Here is a 19,099-nt window from a genome sequence, read left to right on the forward strand (position 1 = left end):
GCAGTGCTCCACCCACCCCCGGTTGCCAGGCGGGGCCTAGCGCGGCCCGGTGCGGCCTAGCGCGGCCCTGGGGGGGGGTACGGCGGCATCATGCAGCGGGCGGTGGGCAGCCTGCCGCTCGGCCCCGCGCTGAGGGCCAGGCTGGCGGCTGCCGGCTTCCAGACCGCGCAGGAGCTGCTGGACACCGGGCCCTGCGGGCTGAGCAGAGGTAGAGGCACGGGGAGGGCTCGGGTCGGCCCCGGGGGGAAGCGGGTGGGGGGCGCGGGGCTGGGCCCGGGGTTTTCGGGGGGGTTGGGAGGGGCTCGGTGCTGCCTGAGGAGTCGCTCTGAGGGGACAGGGAAGGGGGGGGATGTTTAGGGAGTTCTACATCTCTCCAAGGAAGAAAATGGGCAAAAGTTCCCTCTCGTTTCCAAAATAATAATAATAATAAAAAAAACAACACGAAATTCACAAAAAAGTTGAGTGATGAGTACAAATCGGACGCTAAAAATTCAGAATATTCCCTTTTGCAAAAAAAAGTTTAGTGGTAAACACAAACGGGACGCTAAAAATTCAGAATATGCCCTCTTGCTGACTTCCCCCCTTGCACATTTGAAGCACAGTCAGCCACTGTAAGCAGTTAGGAAGCTGCTTTTGTTTTAAGCATAAGAAAGTAACGCGTACAGTTAAGAAGCTTTTTTCCTTTCAAGAATCTCCAATGTGATTTGTACAGCCCTTGTAAGAAGCGCACCGCGATTTTTATTATTAGAAATTTTGCTATCTATGATGATCCGTTGTAGTGGTAGCCAGATCCTGGCCTCCCCGTGTATAAAGATGTACCCAAGCGTGCTTGTGCTGCCTCACTTCTGTTCCTAGGGCTGTGCTTCACATCTAAAAATAAGGTGTGAAGGTGCTCAGCCCCGGAATACCCCGAGTACTCACGGTACCAGCAGTAGGTGTCACTACCACTTACTAGTCTGCAGCCTGACTTCGTTTTTCAGGGCCTTATTTGCTTCAAATGATGTTAACTTAGCAGTGCATTCAGTGTAGACGATGCACATTGCTCTCCCAGATCCTAACCGCATCTGTGAACAGTGCTCTGGGCTTTTTATTTACACAGTGCTTATTGCCACCAGTGCATCATTGGTCTGAGTTGCTTTGAAAATCAGCTCTTTTGAAAATAAGGTCTTTAGTTCCGGAGATGTTGGCAAGCTCTGTGCACTGTTACATTAAAAGAATTAATAATTTTGAGTTATGCATCAGAATTGGCACGTTTTGTTAAAAAGTTGTACTGTCTGTATTTTAAATTGCTGTTTATAAAAATAACGTAACATTTCATGACTTTTGTCTCTCCTAGAAATTGGAATCTCCAAAGAAGAGGCACTGGAGGCATTGCAGGTTGTAAGGCAGGAATGTTCTGGCGATGCAGCAAGGACTGCTGGGGGAGCTGGCACCACCAGAAAGTGCACAGCACTGGAGCTTCTGGAAGAAGAGCAGGCACAGGGCTTCATCATCACCTTTTGTTCGGCCCTAGACAATATTCTGGGAGGTGGCGTGCAGCTGACAAAGATCACTGAGGTCTGTGGAGCGCCTGGTGTTGGGAAAACACAGCTATGGTATTTTATTTTTAGATTACTTTTGTGCAACTGAGAATCTTTTCTTTGTTGAATTTAACTACAATGAGAGTCCGGATCAATTCGCAGTTTGATGATGGCTAGGCACCTTCCTCTTCCATGTATTCCTCAGCAGAAATGTAGTAAGTGAGGAGGGAAGATGCTTGTAACAAACGTGTTTATGTTTTTGTCTTTGTTTCCCGTGACAGCATGCAGTTGGCGGTAGATGTACAGATTCCAGAATGCTTTGGGGGTGTCTGTGGAGAAGCGGTGTTCATTGACACCGAAGGAAGTTTTATGGTAGACAGAGTAGCGGATATTGCAGCCGCCTGTGTGCAGCACTGCCAGCTAATTGCTGAAGCTCATCAAGAAGAAGGTAATGATTCTGTGACACGTTTCTTTCTGTCTAGTAGGCTGGGATCTGAGTGAAACTGGTGTGTCATAGGCTGCTATTTTACAGTTTGAGAGTTTCAGCAGCAGTGCTGGCTTAAGCAGTTCTTGCTGCCAGCCTTTTACTTCCACCCCTACATATGATACCGTGAACTGCGTCACTGTGACTGGAGCCATGCTGCAGGCTGAGCTGATCTAGTTTAAGAATAACTCTTTTTTCTGGGTGATGATTCGTTGGTAGTTTTTTGTTTGTTTTAGGGATCTTGGTTTATCTTTTTTAAACATGAATCACTTTAATGATTGAATTTACAGCAAAAGCAAACAGCTCTGCTGGGAAAACTGAAGGATAAGATGCTGCAGTGCAGGGACAGGAAGAACAGCTGAGGAAAAAGAGAAAAGGCAGAATTTCTTAAGGCAGCATGGCTGAACGGTGTTTGAACAAAGATAAAAGGACACTTTTAGCCCAAGATAAATGGGCTACTTCCTGTACATTAAACAATGCATGATTAATGCTCACTGTTGTCCTCTAGTGGTGTTCTGGCTTGAAAATGATTTACAGGAAAAGTTCTTTTTCAGAAATTAATTTTTCATTTTTGGCACACTCCCTTGGAGGTTCAAGTGTACCCACGTGCAAGTGCTGAGATAGCATCTGCTCGCTACCTTCCTGACTTTCCAGCCAGATGGAAGACATGTTTTCCACACTCTTTACCTTCACTGTTTCTCTTAACAAAGTTTTTGGGGTATGTGCTGTTGTTGCTGTATGTGGAAGGCATAGTATGGTGGAATGACGATAGTAGCAATGCGCTAGTGTGGATTTCTGACTTAGTTATTCATCTATTTATTCTCAGATCATCAGAAGGCTTTGGAGACTTTTTCTCTTGAAAGTATCCTTTCTCACATATATTACTTCCGTTGCCGTGACTACATAGAGCTTCTAGCACAGGTCTATCTGCTCCCAGACTTTCTTTCAGAGCATTCAAAGGTAAGAGTTATTGCAGACTTACCTGAAGATAACATTCATTTTCCCACTAAAGATTTTCAAGGATACTCTCCGGTATAATAAGAGTAACATGCTGGTGCCTCATCAGCTTGGCTGGCAGTAATATACTGTCTGATGCCAGAGTACAAATGTAAGGCTTGTTTGCTTTTAATTCCTGTCCCAATTACTCCTGAAAGTAATTAGCTTTTGCTACCAATGCTGTCACCATTCTGAATCTCGAATTTAAGGTGAGGGTACTGGATTTTTGTTGCCACAAAGGTTATATTTCTATGAGGACTGATTTAGGAATCGTCACACAACTGCCTTGCAGGTGTCTGAGCTCAGTGCGTGTGTGATGACCGTTGTGCAGGGGGATCAGAAGGACCTAGTGCCAGTTTTTTCCCCCTGGAAGATCACTGAGGACCAGAAGCATCCTGCACATCTTGGCATCCAGAAAGTGACTGTAACTTCTTTCTAGTACATCTTCTGTTGCTACAAGCAACGAGAGCCTGCAGCTTAACTCTTGGGTGGACTACAGCCAAAAAGTTGCCTACCATCTAGTTCTTAGTGAAATGCTGTTGCAAGGCATATTTTCTCCACCTCCTTTCCAGATTTCTAGGTTCTACACAGCAGATCACTCCCGAGCAGGATTTGGGGAAGGAGATTTGTGCCTCATTGCAACAGAGCACAAATCAGTGTTGTTTGGTTAAATTGTTTTTTGCATATCATTTCCATTTTTGGAAGCTATGATCTTGAAAGCACAGATGGGAGTCTTACTTTTGCATAGTGTAGTCTGGTATTTCCCTTTCTCTGCCAGGTACTAACGGTGCCCTGTTGTGTTTGCTCTTGTGGAAAGAACACGGCTTCATTAGCACAGTTACATTGGGCTGCAGTTCTTTGGTACCATCTGTGCTGATTATTGCTGCTTGGCCTGGAGCCTGAAATACTGAAGGTTGCAGGAAAACCATAAGACCTTCTGGTGGTTCCTTGGACAGGCTATAAGTGGCTCGACAGATTGCTCATTGCAATCTAGCTCTCATTAAAATTAGTTTGATCCTTCTGTGCAGATCTGGAGCTGAGACTGGGGACTGCAGGAAAATCTCCAGGTTTTCGGTTTTGTTAGGAGAGATGCAAAGAAAGACGGGGTGATACAAGTTACTTCAAGATCCTAGTAGTAAGAGAAACAACGATAAAGTATAAAAGACTATCTTAGAAAATATCCTTGTCATAATAAACAATTCATTAAGGTCTTTCAGAGAAAAACTCTGATGTGAAGGGTATGTATTATTAAACTTTTTCAAAGCGAGGCTGTGTTATAACAAGTGCAGCAGGAAGAAAATAAACTAAATTACATCCTACCTGAGTTTTAATCTGATAGGCAAGTTACATAACTATGTATACATTCCCTTTTAATGTGAGTCATGTTTATACTGTTAAACTGATTGTTCTTACACTCAACAATTATACACAGCAAAGATGAACAGGCTCATAGAAATTAATTTGCAGGAAGGAGAAAAATTATAAGAGAAAAACATCTTATTTTGGTTCCAACTATTTGGTGTTCTTTTCAAATAAAGATTTTTTTTCTTCCAGTTGGAGCCACAGGGCCATTTCACTGTGTTTGCTGCAGGCTTATATATTCCAGCCACAAAGCTACTTTCTACTAAATGAGTTAAATCAATATACAGAAAATGAGAATTTTCTTGTTTCCACTTTGTTGTCTTGTACGTTAATGCAGATAGCCAAGATTTTAGAGACAGCTTAACGTGAACACCGTAAGGCAATCCATCTCCCTTCTGTATTTCAGGCAAATTTGGGTCAACAGAACAGCTACAACAAATTAAGTTAGTATAAATCAAAATCCCAGACTAATGTTTATGTAGTGTCTTGAGGGTGATGAGCCTGCAGCAGCATTGTGCTCAGCTAATGTTTGCTACAAAAGCCATAATTCAGCAAAGCAAGCGTCTCCAGGCAGGATAGATACTCAGCTCCATTGCATAGCGTCTGGACTATCTTAAAGCATCTGTTAAAATGAATGCTTCCGAGATAGATGGGACCTTCAGAATGTGATGATATTAACAGTGACTGCAAACAGCATGTCTTCTGGTTTTGGTTTGGCTCTTATTTTTTGAGGGAGAAGGTGAAATAAAGTGTTCGCGGAGAGTTGACTGAAGTATAGTTCTGTGAATACTACAGTACTGCACTTAGCAAGCATTCTAGTGCGTTTGGAGCTTGAGGTTCTTTACCTCGCACTCTTTTGTGCAATGCTGATTGTCTGCAATAACAATAAGTTTTATTTGATACTCTCGTGGATGCCAGTATGGAAAATTATCACCTTGTGTAAAACATCCCGAAGCTGTTACAAAGAGCTGTAAGATCTCTTTTTTTTTTTTTCAGTTTGTAGGATAGTAATGGCAGTTTTTCCTTTTCTTCTGTGTTGAGGTCCGACTGGTGGTGATTGATGGAATTGCATTTCCATTTCGCCATGACTTTGAGGACCTCTCACTTCGAACAAGGCTTTTGAACGGTCTGGCACAACAGCTGATCATCATAGCGAATGATCATAAATCAGCGGTAAGTCTGGGTAGGCTTAAATCACAAAAGATGCTACTTTGGAATAAATACATTACAAGGAATTAAACCAATGTGATTTGTAGTTGTCTGTAGACAGCAAATTAAAGCTGCAGGAATGTCCTTTCCTATTATGTTTGCCAGTTTGATTGGTAAGTATAGATGAATCACACAGGCAAAACTGTGTAGATGGAAAATTCTTGCACTTGCCAAAGTAAGTAAAATTTGAATAAAAAGCATCCTGTGAATCTTAATTAAATGGTAGTGTGTCTTTTTTTCCTGTTGTTTCATATCATCTTCTTCCATGGTTCGGTTGGAAATAGAATGCTTCTTCAGTAACTTCTCCCTACAAAGCACACACGTTAAACGCCATCAGAATATTTAGCAGTTACAACTACCCTTTGTTTAAAAATAAACTACTGTCTCAGCGGAGGCTCTGTCCTTAAGGAGGAAAAACAATTTATCTGCTGCAGTTTGGTTTGCTGTTTTGGCACCCATGGAAACCCACAGCTTCCTTCCTGGGCATTGTTCCTCCATCATTTATGCCAGTATGGAGGCCTGCAAGTGTGCAGCCGTGTAACCAGCAGATGGCACTCAGAAGCTGTATCTGTTCCAGAAGTTGTTTTGGCAAGTCTGTTATGGCACAAAAAAGCATTGTTCAGGAATTAGAGCTTACTGGGTCTCAAAATGGTGCTTGCCACTGTATCTGTTTCCAGGTGTCTTGCTTCCTTGTCACCCACAACTCTCTCTCGCAATTGGCTTTTGTTCGGAACTGCTAAAAATGAGCCTTCCCTTCTCCTTCCTCTGATAGCTGCAGGAAGGGAAGGAGCACAGCTCTGTGTTCTGCCTGGGTTAGGTGATGGTGCTCACTGCTGAAAGCGTGCCCCTTCTCCCCCATGACATGAATTATAAATGCTCCTCCTGTTGGTGTGAGCACCAGGGGACACGAATGTTATGTGACCGTTCCATTTGCACAGCCTCCAGTTAGAGTGCTTTCACTCATAAATTGGGTACCTGGTGACCTTGAGAGGGAGTGGTTGTCATTGTATCGTGGTTTTTCTGGTCAAGGGAAATAGAGGGTTTTTTTCTATTGAAAAAGTGAGGAGTTCAGTACAAACCCTTGCTAAATAAACACATGATTAAAAAAGAATGATCAGTCACAGAGCCTCAGAAATGGTTTAACTCGGTGACCTTCTTCTTAGTTCTTGGGTTAGACTGTTTGCAAGCTACGTGGAAATAAATTCAGAAATCGCTTGACTGGCAGCAGAGCTGGGCAATCTGAATGGTAGCAAGGTAATTCTCTTGAGTTTGTAAAGGTGAACTCAGTGGGTTGTGCTGGGATGTCCAGAGCAGCCCTTCCCCAGTAATGAGGTGGGGAGCCTTTGGGGGGCTGCTGTCATCCATTTGTGATGAGTTTTAGCGTGTGCCCCCTGTGCTCAGTGGAGTTGCTTGCTCTAGTGTGCTTTTCTACCTGTTCAAGTAAGAATCATACAGCATGTCAAACAATGAAAACCCGTAAGGTTTAAGATAGGTACGTTGGTTTTTTATTTTATTTTTCATTTTTAATGAACTTTGCAATTAATATTTCTGGCTCTTTTCTGTCTCACCCACCCCCATTTCTACCAGAGATCTAACCTAGACTGTCTGTGAACCTCCTACGAGTGATTTGTGCTGCGAAAACACTCCCCCGCTCTGTCTGTTCACTTTCATTCTGCTTTGTATTGTACCCTCTTGCGCATTTTTAGACTACAAGGTGCAGAAATTCTGTTAATCACTAGACTTATACACGCTTTGTGCAGCACCATCAAGTTCATTTATGCCACAGTGACTGAACTCTTGTCTCTGTATAGAGGGCTAGTACAAGTCATGTGCATCTAGATACTGATCCAAACAGTATTCAATACAAATGCTGTAGAAGATACAAGCTGTGCAGAATTTGTGTCCCTTGGGAAAGAATAAAATTATTTATTTATTTATTTATTTATAAGTCTTGAATGATAGATTTAAAGGCCTTTCACGCACACTGAAAATACATTTTGCAGGCTTGTCTTATTTTGTTTTGGCTGTTGAGAAAAGATGAGGCACCTTTATAGTTTCTTCTTGTTAACACACTGCTTCATTTCCGTTGGCAAGAGTTGTGCTTAAGGAATTATTTCATCAATAAAGCTTTTTACAAATCCGTGCCTTCCCTCCCACTAGTATGCTGCTTTTCTGGAAATTTTGTTTGCTTCTGTTTCCATTTATAGGTAGTTCTGACAAACCAAATGACAACAAGGATTGGACAAAGCCAGTCCACGTTGGTACCTGCTTTAGGTAGGTGTTTAGCTTGTGAGTTGAAACCTGAGTTAATATTTCCATGTATGACTTCTCTTTTGGCATTGTGAGCAAAGGAAATGAAGTTGCCTGCTGAATTTCTGCAGAGTAGCAGAATCCATGGTGAAACTGTTAGTCCCATCTGGAACCACCAGCACTGGGGAACTGCAGTAGGGCTTATATATGTCAGCATTGTAATTATAATTAGCAACTATTAAATTTTATTCTAAATGCAAACATGGCATGGAGGTTAGAGTTACGGTTAGGTATTTGAAAAGGGATTAAAAATGTCAAATGTCATGACATTTGAAAATTGCAGGAACTCAGATTGAGAACATTGGACTTTTTTTTTTTATTTTTCAACAATTTTTAATACTTAACTCTGTATTATTACACCTATCAGTATTCCTGAAGCAGACTGAATCACCCTTTAAGGGGAAGCACATGGTGCTGCTAAGAACAGCCTGAGTATCTAGATTGAGACCTGCATCTAGTGTGATGCAGCCTTCCCCTGAGGATCTTAGGCTGTGGAGGAACCTCTGTTCCAGCTGCAGCTGTGTCAGCTAAGGAGGCCGCTACTACTGCTGGAGGTCACTGCCTCATCCTTTATGCTGGCTGAGCTGTTTATGTGACTGTCTCCCAATCCATTTCTGCCAAAAGTGGGCCAGGTAAGCTTCAGCTATTTAAGTAGTAAGTAAGCTGCTGGTAAATCAGGTAATTTAGGTTGAAACTGTCTGGTGAGTGATCATACAAAGAAGGTAGGGATGGAGGAGGGAGCATTAAACCTCTGGCACAAAGGTGGCGATGACCAGGTTAAAGCACCAACAAGAACACATGTCCAGTTTAGTGGTTGCACACCTCAAAATACACTGCAATTTCCTGAATTCCCTGAGAATCATTCACTGCCTCTCCAGATAAGTTTAAATTGTTTGTTTTGCCATTACACTTGAACATGTTTCTATTGCTTATTTGCAAAGGTGTTTCTTACTTGGTGCGTGGCTGGAACTGCCTACCCATTGCTCCCTGCAGCTAGGATGTAGAGGGGAGTTCTTTGTGGGATCCTCAATTACAGCCTGCCCGTAGTGTGTTTAAGTGTTCTTTTTACGGGCTTACATTTCACCCTGTAATGAGCAGAATACCTCGTATAGAGTTTTCTGCTGGTCTGGTCTCCCTAGCCACAGGGGAAAATAGAACAGCTCTTCTGAAGTAGAGGTTTTGACAAATTAAGAGTTAAATTCTGAGCTTTTTCTTCTTGTAGGTCATAACTACACATTATTTTGTGATGCAGTTAAAGGGCACAAATTCTCTGACCACAGCTTCAGTTTCTGTGAACTAAGTAATGAACCCCTTGTCCTGGAGGGGAAGGAGAGAAAGGGGACAGTACAAAGGCAAAGATGTTCTCAGTGTCTGTACAGGCATTGAACCATTAGGCACAGATGTAAGATAAGATGAACAAATACAGATCATCTCCTTGGAGAATGTGGAACTCTGAGCTGTGCATGCAGATAAAGCACCAGCTTTCAGTATCTGACCCTTTTTGTCATTTTTGCCTCTTGCTCTCTGATGTATTAGTTATTTTTGGCAGCCTTTCTGGCTATAAACTGAATTAAAGCTAATAGATTCTGTCCTTTTTAAATAGCCAGCAATGTTTGAGAGCTATTCTGTTTATTAAGTTGCAGGGACAATAAAGAATATGAAAGGAGTCAGAGCAGGCTATAATTCATAGGCATCACGTATTGTCTTGCGCATATTTTTACTTTTTACAAACATTTAATTTGACATAACCTCCTATTGACCATAAACTGATTGTGACTCTCACCAGAGCGTGTGTAACCACATGGTGTTGTTGAACTAAATAGTATGTACCCTGCAAAATTGAGGGTTTGTAGCAGCTGGTAAAAAATTCAAGCAAGGAGATGTTCTGTTCATTCTAAACAGCAATAGCTCAAGTTGAGTATTTCAGAATGATACAAAGCTGTTTTCAATTTGATGTGAATTTATTCCATAGACTCAGTGCAAGTATTGAGCTGGTGGATTACGGTGTGGCTTTTTATGACCCTCTCTGAAAGGATGCTATTTCAACAGCCCCATTGTAAAGGCTAAAGAACCTCATACTCAGCTATGCTTGGTTGTAGCCAAATAAACTATTTAGGAATGGGTCAGGAGCAAAACCCCAAGTGAAGTGAATCCTATTGCCTCCCCTACATATTTTTTCCCCCATTGACTAGTAAGCCTTTGACATTTCTAAGATTGTACAAAGGCATTAATCTCTAAACTCTTACTCATCTTCCTAGCAGAAGGGAAGCTCTTAATTATGAGGAAAAAAAGCACAGACGCTGCAAGGTATTAAGTCAAGAGCTTTATGGAGGGGCAGCTTTCTTTCCCACCAGTGATAGCTAAGCTGGGTATTCCTAGACATTTCTACTTGATATATTTAGAAAGGAGGTCAAATATTAATCTGCAACCAGTTTAACTCAGAAATGTCTCATTTTACAGTAGCATACTTTTCTTATATTTGATAGAGTTGGAAAAATTCTGGTGTGGAATTTGTACCCATTGTAAAATGTGTTTTGATCTCTGACTCGGAACTGTGTCTGGTAGCCAAAATCTCAAATTAAATATCATGGAGCGGGGTCTGGCAAGATGCCTAGAGGGCCTAGGTCTTCAGCCAAATCATGTTTTTTTTCTTTACCATGCTACAATGAGTACCAGAGCCCATGGGGCATGTGGGCCTAGCGACGTGATGGAGATCCAATGAATAAGTGATCCAGAAGTTAGACCTGTGTGCAGGTGAATAGGAGAGGCTTGCAGCACTTAACCCAAATGACTCTTAAAATCTAATCCATCTTCAGACTACTGAAGGGATGAACAGAGAAAAACACCAAATAAATCTGTCTGTAAATTGACTGAGTTTGCTAGGGGTGAAAAAACGGTCGGGCCATTTCCCATGAAATACAGTAACATTCCTAACTTGGTTCTCTTTTTATTTTTCTTTTCCCTTCACTTTTGGTTGTGTTCCTTTTGCATTCTTCTGTCAGAAGTGGAAGACTGCTTCAGGGGCCCTTAATACTTTAATAATCATTGACTTTTTCCCAAAGCATGTATCCCAAAGGGAGTGATGTTTGCTTATAATTACGCCTAAGAGACAGAATAGCAGAATCTTAGAGTAGGATTTAGACATACCCACTAGACTTCTTAAGTAGTAATTAGAAAAATCTTTTCTTCCTACTGCCTCTGTTTTCAAGATTAGTCTAGTACCCATCCTTTATTAAGTATACATAAAAAATTTCTACAAATACAAAAAGTACTGCATCAAGCTTTCTATAAAATACAGTGGAGTCCATGGGTTATTCGTTGTCTCAGTATATTTGATCCTTGTATGTATGAAAAAGATGTGATTCGTTACTACAAGAAAAGTATATATGGTTTAATCGTGGTGGGTTTTTTGTTTGTTTGTTTGTTTGTTTGAAGACTGGTCTAATTTCACTTCAATTTACTGATGCTGCTGCTTTTATAGGAGATAAATAAAATGGCCTGTCATTTTATGTTACCCAGGAGAAAGCTGGGGACATGCTGCTACTGTGCGTTTAATCTTTCACTGGGACAAAAGTCAGAGGTAAGTGAAAGTGTAGGCCAGCAAGGTACATAGCAATACTGAGAAGTGTGACATTTCAGATTCTTTTCAAACCAGCTCTAGTTGCCAAGTAGGGTTTTGAATTTGACTTTTGTGCTTGGTCTTCTATGACCCAGGCTATTGAGACTTAAGAACTATCTAGTTCAACCTAAGATGGTGTCACTGAACTGTTCTGCTTCTCCTTTTTACTATGGTCGGCTTGTTGCAGTGCTGTGCCATGTCTGATCAAAATAGCCTAATGGCAGTTCCTTAGGCTCAAGAATTCAGGATCTGGCAGCTAGGTTTAAAAAAAAAAAAAAAAAAAGTTACGGCTTGTCTCTGTCACAGACTTGTGAGCTTTCCTGCAAATTCATTCTCACTGTATGTACTTTGCAAGCAGGGAGTAGAATTTCTTTGCTTCCATCTTTTAGGCCCCGGTCAGTATAAATCTGTTTGATGCCAAAGAAAGTGTTCCACCTGCATATTAAGTCTCACAAAGACAGAACAGAGGCCCCTTAGCCTCAGTGGCAGCTGTTGGACCTTTCCGCTTTTAAATGTGGTAGGATGGTTCTGAAATACTGGACAGCTATGCAAATACTCAGTTACAGTGAGCTGTAGAGGATTGGGAAGAGAGCTGCCTTACAGTACAGAGTGGACCTGTGGAAGATGATTTTAGAAGCCCAAAGGAGTGAAGATGACCCTTCTAAAAACAGTATAAACTTCTGTCTGCTGCAGTGAGGTCTGCTTTGTTTCCTGGTTCTTTCTGTATTGCAAGCTCACTTCCATTTCCTGGACAGTTGAATTTGCCTTGCATGTAGTATCGCAGTGCTGCGACTTGAGGAGGCTTGGTTCAATTCCCTAATCTTCTGCAAACAACATACAAAAACGCTACTGGAGTGCTGTAGTGCATAGTTTTGCTTGTTAAACTTGAAAGAGAAATGCTGTGACATTTTCTTACGGAATTTTGTTTTTCAGATTCTGAGTTTGAAGGCAATGCAGAATGATTACAGCTGTCTGTTTAATTTTGAATTAAATTAACACTGATTAGTTAACAGCCTTTATAAGGGAGAAGTTGCATCAACATGACGATTGCAGAATGAACAAAAGTTAATTTTGTATATCAGAATTGAAGAGCTTTTTTTCCTTCTGCAACAGAGTGAGGAAATATGGAGGTATAGGTTCCAGAAAGAAAGCCAAAGATAGGCGAACATGGTTTATTTACTGTGCTAAATATGCAGCTAACGTGGAGCAGGGCCTGCGGAAGCATAACAATTTAGATTTTAACTGCCTATCTGTAAAAAGCAGAAGTAGCTAGCTTTTGTTGCACGTGTACGTAAGTTACCTGTAGCTGATGATCCATAGTGGTTTTGTTGTTCTTGGTTTTATATTAGGTTATTGAGGTGCAAAGATGACCATTAGAGAATCCATTTGCCTTTTTTTATTATTATTATTTTACTGTGCTTTGACTAAATGTGATACCTGTCTCTTTCTTTCTTTCTACTACTGGAAATGTGTCAGAGCTTAATTACAAGGGCTCTCAGTACTGTGAGGAAAGATCCTGTTGAGTCAGAGGTATGCAGCAGAGCTCCAGCTGAGCGCTTGTAAAAGCATGGCTTCTACAGCTTCAGATTTAGGCTGTTTTGTAAAGTGTAACCCACCACTTACATGTTCTGAGGAATTCCCTGCGTAGCTAATATGAAGTGGCAGTGTTCCTCAGGCTGTAATTACGTGCTCTCTAATAGAATGGCACCTCAGGGAGGGGAAAAAAAAATAATTAACAAGATCCTTGGTAAGCTGTCCTGGAACAGAGAGAACACTTTCTGAATTGGCTTTGCATAAGTGTAGTTTTGGGCAGGTGGGCTTGGTGCAGACTAGCAGCCATGGAACTGGTTGAAAAATCTCTTGCTGTTGAGGTGTTTTGCAATCTTCAGTCTGTGTTATACAAGCACTTACTGGGCTAGGTGCTGCATAAGCAGAAATCAAGATACATTGCTTAGAATCTAAATGAACAAAATCAAAAAAGTGTTAAAGGAGAAATACAAGAGAAATGATTTACTCAAAGCTATGCTGTATGTCAGTGGCAAGGTCAGGCTTAGAAATAGAACATTTTGTTCTCATTCTTCATCTACTAGGTTATATTGACAGCCTTGTGAAGTACCTAGGAAAAAAACTCCCAGAAAGTTTTTGAATTCTTGAGAGTATCTCCCAACCCTGAGAGGTGAAGCAACAAATGATTGCTTAATGTAGTAGGAAAGAATTATGCTCAAAACCTTTTTTGTTTGCATTTTAAGAAAGTGGCATTTGAAATTAATTCAGAATTAATATTGTTCAAAAAAAGTGATGAAATACTGTGATGAAGCAAGGCTAATTAGTCGTTCTTTGTTAGTAGGCCTGTATTGTATTTGAGCTGACAGGTCACACAGGGAGGGGATTTTGGCATCCACAATTTATACAACCTATATGAAAATACACACGTAGGAATTGCACTGGTGATCTACTCCATGATTGTGGGAAAATTTGGGTCTGATCATTTGGTTACTTGGAATTTTGTATTATTGTATCGCTGATGATTATTATCTGTTTTTGTTTAACCAGGTTGGCAACGTTGTACAAATCACCGAGCCAGAAGGAGTCAACCATACCATATACCATTACAGTTAGTATTTCTTTTGGGATGGAGATACAGAAATGTTAGATGTAACTTTTCAGATACAGACAAATCTGAGAATGCAGTTTGCTTTCTTAGTGTTGCATTTCAGCTTACTTAGCCAGGAATACTGGGATGTCTCCAGGTTAATTAATATTTTGCTCCTTTTTATAAAAATGTTCCAGCATGTTACTGCTCTTAAGAGTTAAAAGAGTTTGATTTCAAGAACAAATTTACAGGCAACGTGCATCCATCTCTTCTTGTGCTATTGCTGCTTAGTTTATCTGCCCTTGATGTTAATTCTTGGCCTATGTGCGATTCCAGAAGACAGTCTTGCACTCTGAGCCTTCCTTTCGGGAGACCTCAGCAAGCCAGGCTGCTTTCTCTCTTGTCAGACTGTTTGTTTCCTCAGTGGCTCCTCTCTGCATCTGTTGCAGTTTGAATGTATTTTTTTTAGGACAAGAATGAGCTTCACATATGGTATTCCAGAGGCCTTAGCAGTGCTTTATGCCATACATATTTCCACATCTCTGCTCTAAGTACTTTGCCTGATATAACACAGGTTGTACTTAGGTCTTTTGTAGCTTTTGTAGTGTCCTACCAGTGACCTTATGACCAGGCAGTACCTACAGATTTTCTTCTTCCATCACTATTAAATGATGAGCCTCCAGCTGGAGTCCTTATTCAGCCCTAGGTAAATTCTATGATTTTCTTTTGTGGAGTGCTTAGGTGCATATTAATGAGAATATATATTGTCTAAAGTGTTTATAGGTTAAAAAGTAAGCACTCAACTTTTATATCTTCAAATGTCAGATACATAGGTACATGCCATAGCTATTTGCTGTGTGTCCTCATGGAAACACGTTGCCATAGCATTTCCTGCAGATTTTAATGCTGCCATAAAATGAGGTCTTCAAACTATTGAGTAGAAATCTGATTCTTTTTCCTCACTTCTAAATATATTCACCTGGATAGATGAAATACCACTTTATATGTTATTTTTTTTTTTTTTTTAGATCTGTAAAGACTGGAAGGGTAAATGGGAACACATTCTAAGGTTGTTTAGATCATGTGGAGTGACTGTGTAGCCCTCTCTCTCCAGCTGCCAAACGCATGGATTTTATCTTAGTTTAATTGCCTTTTCAGCTTTATACATATTATAAAACAGCTATGCTCTCCTCATCCATGTGAATGCACACTATCTTGAAATACAGTTGAGCATGCATCCTAATCAAAGATTAGTTAAAACTTCAGATTATCCCCGTGTTTTTTTTTCCCCCTTAATCCTGTTGAGCTGCTTCAGCAGACGGTTTCTGTAAGTAAAAAAAAAAAATGTATTATCCCTGTTTCTTTCATGAAATTCGTGTCTAATTGTAACTGTTTGCTGTTATTATTTCTCATTCCCATCTCAGTGGTTAAACTGGAAGATGTAAATATGTGTTCAGTGCTTCCAAATAATCTAGCACATCTGTGTGTGCATACATCTATAACCAGCATACAAAAAATCATAAATTCAAGAAGCTCAGATCCTCCAAGATGCTTAGGCTTATACGTGCTGTTAATTTCAATGCAAATCAGATAGCCAGTTTGTCAAAAGTACCAAACTGTTCGGTGCCTGTATGCTGATGGAGAAGTATGTAACTTAGTGCCTGAGCTCTAGTTCTTTTCCAAGTGTTGGTCACCAGTCTGAGCAAGCGTGGAAGCTGTGAAACACCTACCAAATTAAATACTACTTTTCACAGGCTGATAAAGATTCATTCTTAAGTGCAGAATAAGAAATGCAAATGGATTTAAGCACAAGGGAGTAAACGGGTGAATCAGATGAGCTAAATGTCCCAGGTAGTATGACCTGATTATTTGATCATGAAAGGCAGAGACCCAGAACCTGTATCCTGGGTAGGAACTGTTGGTATTTCCCTGAAATTTGGAGAGTCTGCCAGACTAACAATGAGAATACCTTTACCTTTCAAGTAATAACACCATCTATCTTTGTCAGTCCTGATGCAGTCTGGACTCCAGGAGACACTGAAGACCAACCCAGAATGACAGTAACAAGTCCAAGCTACATAGGTCCAAGTGGCCCTTTTTAAACCATAGTTCTGTTAGCCATGTTCTCTCCATATAAAGATGATTATCAGGCTTTGGATACGCGTACAAAATTCTTATTTTCTTTTTCACTGGAGAGAGGCTGTGTCTAGTATATACATGCCTTTAACTGAATGCAAAACATCCATACTAAGCAGCCTACTCCATCATGTTCTGGCCTTTATAGCCATTGGAATGCTTTTACCGAGAGTCTAGCATGCTGGATTAAGTGGATTCTTGGCTTTGATCCACCTTTGTGCCTAAGGGAAATGGCAAAGATTAGATGCAAGCAGCAGTGAAACACTAAACTTGAAGATTCCCCATTATGCTATTTAGAATAACACTTGAGTTGCTTAAAATAGAGGGACTGCACAAGTTCTGCCCTTGTGGCGCTCTAGCTGTTTGTTCCCTTAAAAAAAAAATAGCAGACTGAGGCATTTAGAAATAGAAATAGAGAGATGAAAGACTTAAGCAAAACATTTTGTTTGGTTTTGTCTTGGGTTAATCTTGGTGTGGGACACGTTGGCATTTTATATAAAATAAAATGTCACATATTTGATAGTAATTCTAGCTGATTTTTCACACTGCACTAACCTGAAGTGCCAGCCTTCCTGAAATGCTCTCACCTCCCTCCCCTTGTCTCTACCTGGGTGTTTAGGATTCCCAAAACAATTTCTTTTTCTGTTTAACACCTTTTCCTGTCTTAAGTCTGTACTGCAGTGAGAGCCCTTCATCAAGCTGTCAGCAGGGCTCCCTACACAGCATTTGGAGATGGAAAGACAGTTGCAGGCTTCATATAACATCTCAATGTTATGTGATAATTGATGACATTTAACTAACCAAATTTTCCAGATCTTTCATATTTTAATATCTTTTAATATCATCAAACTGTGAGCTAATGCAACAGAAAATACCAGAGTTACTAAGCAAATTAGATCACCTTAAGCTCTCTACTGGGTAGCAGCATCTAGTTTTCAATTCGATGTGTAGTTTTTGGCAGTTAAAGGTTCTCAGCCCATTGTGTCCCATAAATCACTATGCTGGGACAGTCTCTGCAGTCTGGAAAGACTGATTCAGATACCCTGTTCTTAAAATGTCTCATCAGTGTTTTCAGTTCATTAAATAGATGCATGAAGCAAAAATACCCTAGGTCTTAGAGATTTTCAGTTTTGTTTCTGAAAATGGCTGAGGTGATTAATAATCCAGCAGTCATCTTGCTTCCGTGGGAGTTTGACTTGAATATGGGCTGAAGGATTTGACTTTTAATTTAAATAAATAGACAGCATAAGTTAATTTACAGAGAAGCACTGCTTTGCAGTCATAGGGGTTATTAATGGTAAAATGAAAATGCTAGCCTCACTGATGAAGAGAAAGTATCTTTAAAAAGTAAAACCAGGAGAGGCAGTTATTAGTCAGTATGTGTGCTGAGAACCTTTCAGTTCTGAGCTTAGCCTGGTCTATAAACATTCTGCAGCCACTCAGCTAAAATAAACGATAGCATCATGCCTTCCTTATTCTGATCTTCTGGGAACTAGTTACTCATGCTTTATATCCATAGAAGTGATATCACATGATTTTACTTACATATTACAGCCCCATGGCTTCCGAGATGTGCAGCCTCCAGCTGTCACCCAAAACATGGAAAGTACTGAAATGAACCCTCGCAAACGGCCTCGGAGAGAAGAGGAAAAATAACAGCGATTCAAAAGAGAATACAAAAAGGTGTGCTACTGGAGAACAGCTGCATAGAGAACAAGCAACCAGAGGTAGCCTGAGAGACTCTTTAACTTAAATTCCTGCTTCTGGACATTATTTTAATGTTAAAAACACACTATGAAAATTTATGTGGCAGAAAACTCCTTTGTGTATGGCATAATTTTATAATAAAATCTTTTTTATATAATAAAAGGCTTCTGCTTTTTTGAGATGGAGAATACAACTACTTTTACTCCGGGTAAAAAAAAAAAAGAAAAGGCAATGCGAGCATCTAGTGCAGTATGTTTAATGACACAGTTCTTGATCACTCATCTGTTTTTGTGTGCCTCTGAATTTTAACAAGGTTTCATGCAGCAATCTGCTCGCCTGCCTCAAACCAGGGCAAAAAGCTGTGGAGCTGCTGATAGATGCTCTAAGATAAATACATGCTTAAATACTATGCCAGATTGGGACATTAGCCCTTACCTGCTGCAAAGTCCTTGATCAAGGGCAGTCAAAGCACTGTTTTGAACTTCTCATTTATCTTGTAGTGGTAAGATAGAGACAAAAGACTAGATTTGAAGGACAAAAGCTTTAATCCATATGTTCCTATCTGGGTAAGTGAGAATGTTTACCATTGTTTGAGCCAAACTGCTGCCTAGCCCTTAGCTTCTCCTTTTACCAAAGCATTCAGAATGAAAATTCTGTATTTGGAGTCTGTTTTGTTTGTGGCTTTCATTTAACAAAGAGGAGACCAGGGCTTCTTAGACACCAGCAGTATATTAGCAGCTCCACACTCTAAACCAAATGAATGAGTGTCCACTAAAAATACAGCAGGGATTTGTCCTTTTTTATTAATAGAGAATAAATTGATGAGATTATTGGAGGAGAAGAAAGGTATTACAGTGCAAAATAGTAATTACTTCAATTGTGAGAAGTGTTTATTTGCACACATGCACACATATGACCCCTTTCTGGCACAGTTTGATAATGTTATAGCTGAGGAAACTCAGCCAGCAGACTAAATGGAAAATTCAAGTTGTGGGAGTCACTATCTTTAATTTTTAATTTAGCAACACTAAACTGCCTTTGCCTTAAAACAAAATTCAATGCTGAATCTGAGTCACAAAACCTCTCTATTTAAAAAGCTGCAAGGAAGTGGCAGTGATTTGTAGATCATTATAGTATTTAGATATAATTTACATAATAAAATA

The 19,099-nt window shown here is 40.3% G+C and overlaps 1 protein-coding gene across 1 annotated transcript; it reads left to right on the forward strand.

Annotated features, from left to right (window-relative positions):
- The first annotated feature begins 57 nt into the window (after positions 1-57).
- RAD51C (RAD51 paralog C) lies at positions 58-18,092 on the forward strand. The gene is made up of 9 exons (XM_032200978.1): positions 58-208; positions 1,337-1,595; positions 1,802-1,968; positions 2,831-2,964; positions 5,404-5,535; positions 7,779-7,845; positions 11,401-11,461; positions 14,054-14,114; positions 17,784-18,092. The coding sequence occupies exons 1-9, from the start codon at positions 91-93 to the stop codon at positions 17,883-17,885; spliced, it is 1,101 nt and encodes a 366-aa protein (XP_032056869.1). The 5' UTR covers positions 58-90; the 3' UTR covers positions 17,886-18,092.
- The last annotated feature ends 1,007 nt before the right edge of the window (positions 18,093-19,099 follow it).

This window comes from Aythya fuligula, chromosome 20 (assembly GCF_009819795.1).
Source record: "Aythya fuligula isolate bAytFul2 chromosome 20, bAytFul2.pri, whole genome shotgun sequence".
NCBI lineage: Eukaryota > Metazoa > Chordata > Aves > Anseriformes > Anatidae > Aythya > Aythya fuligula.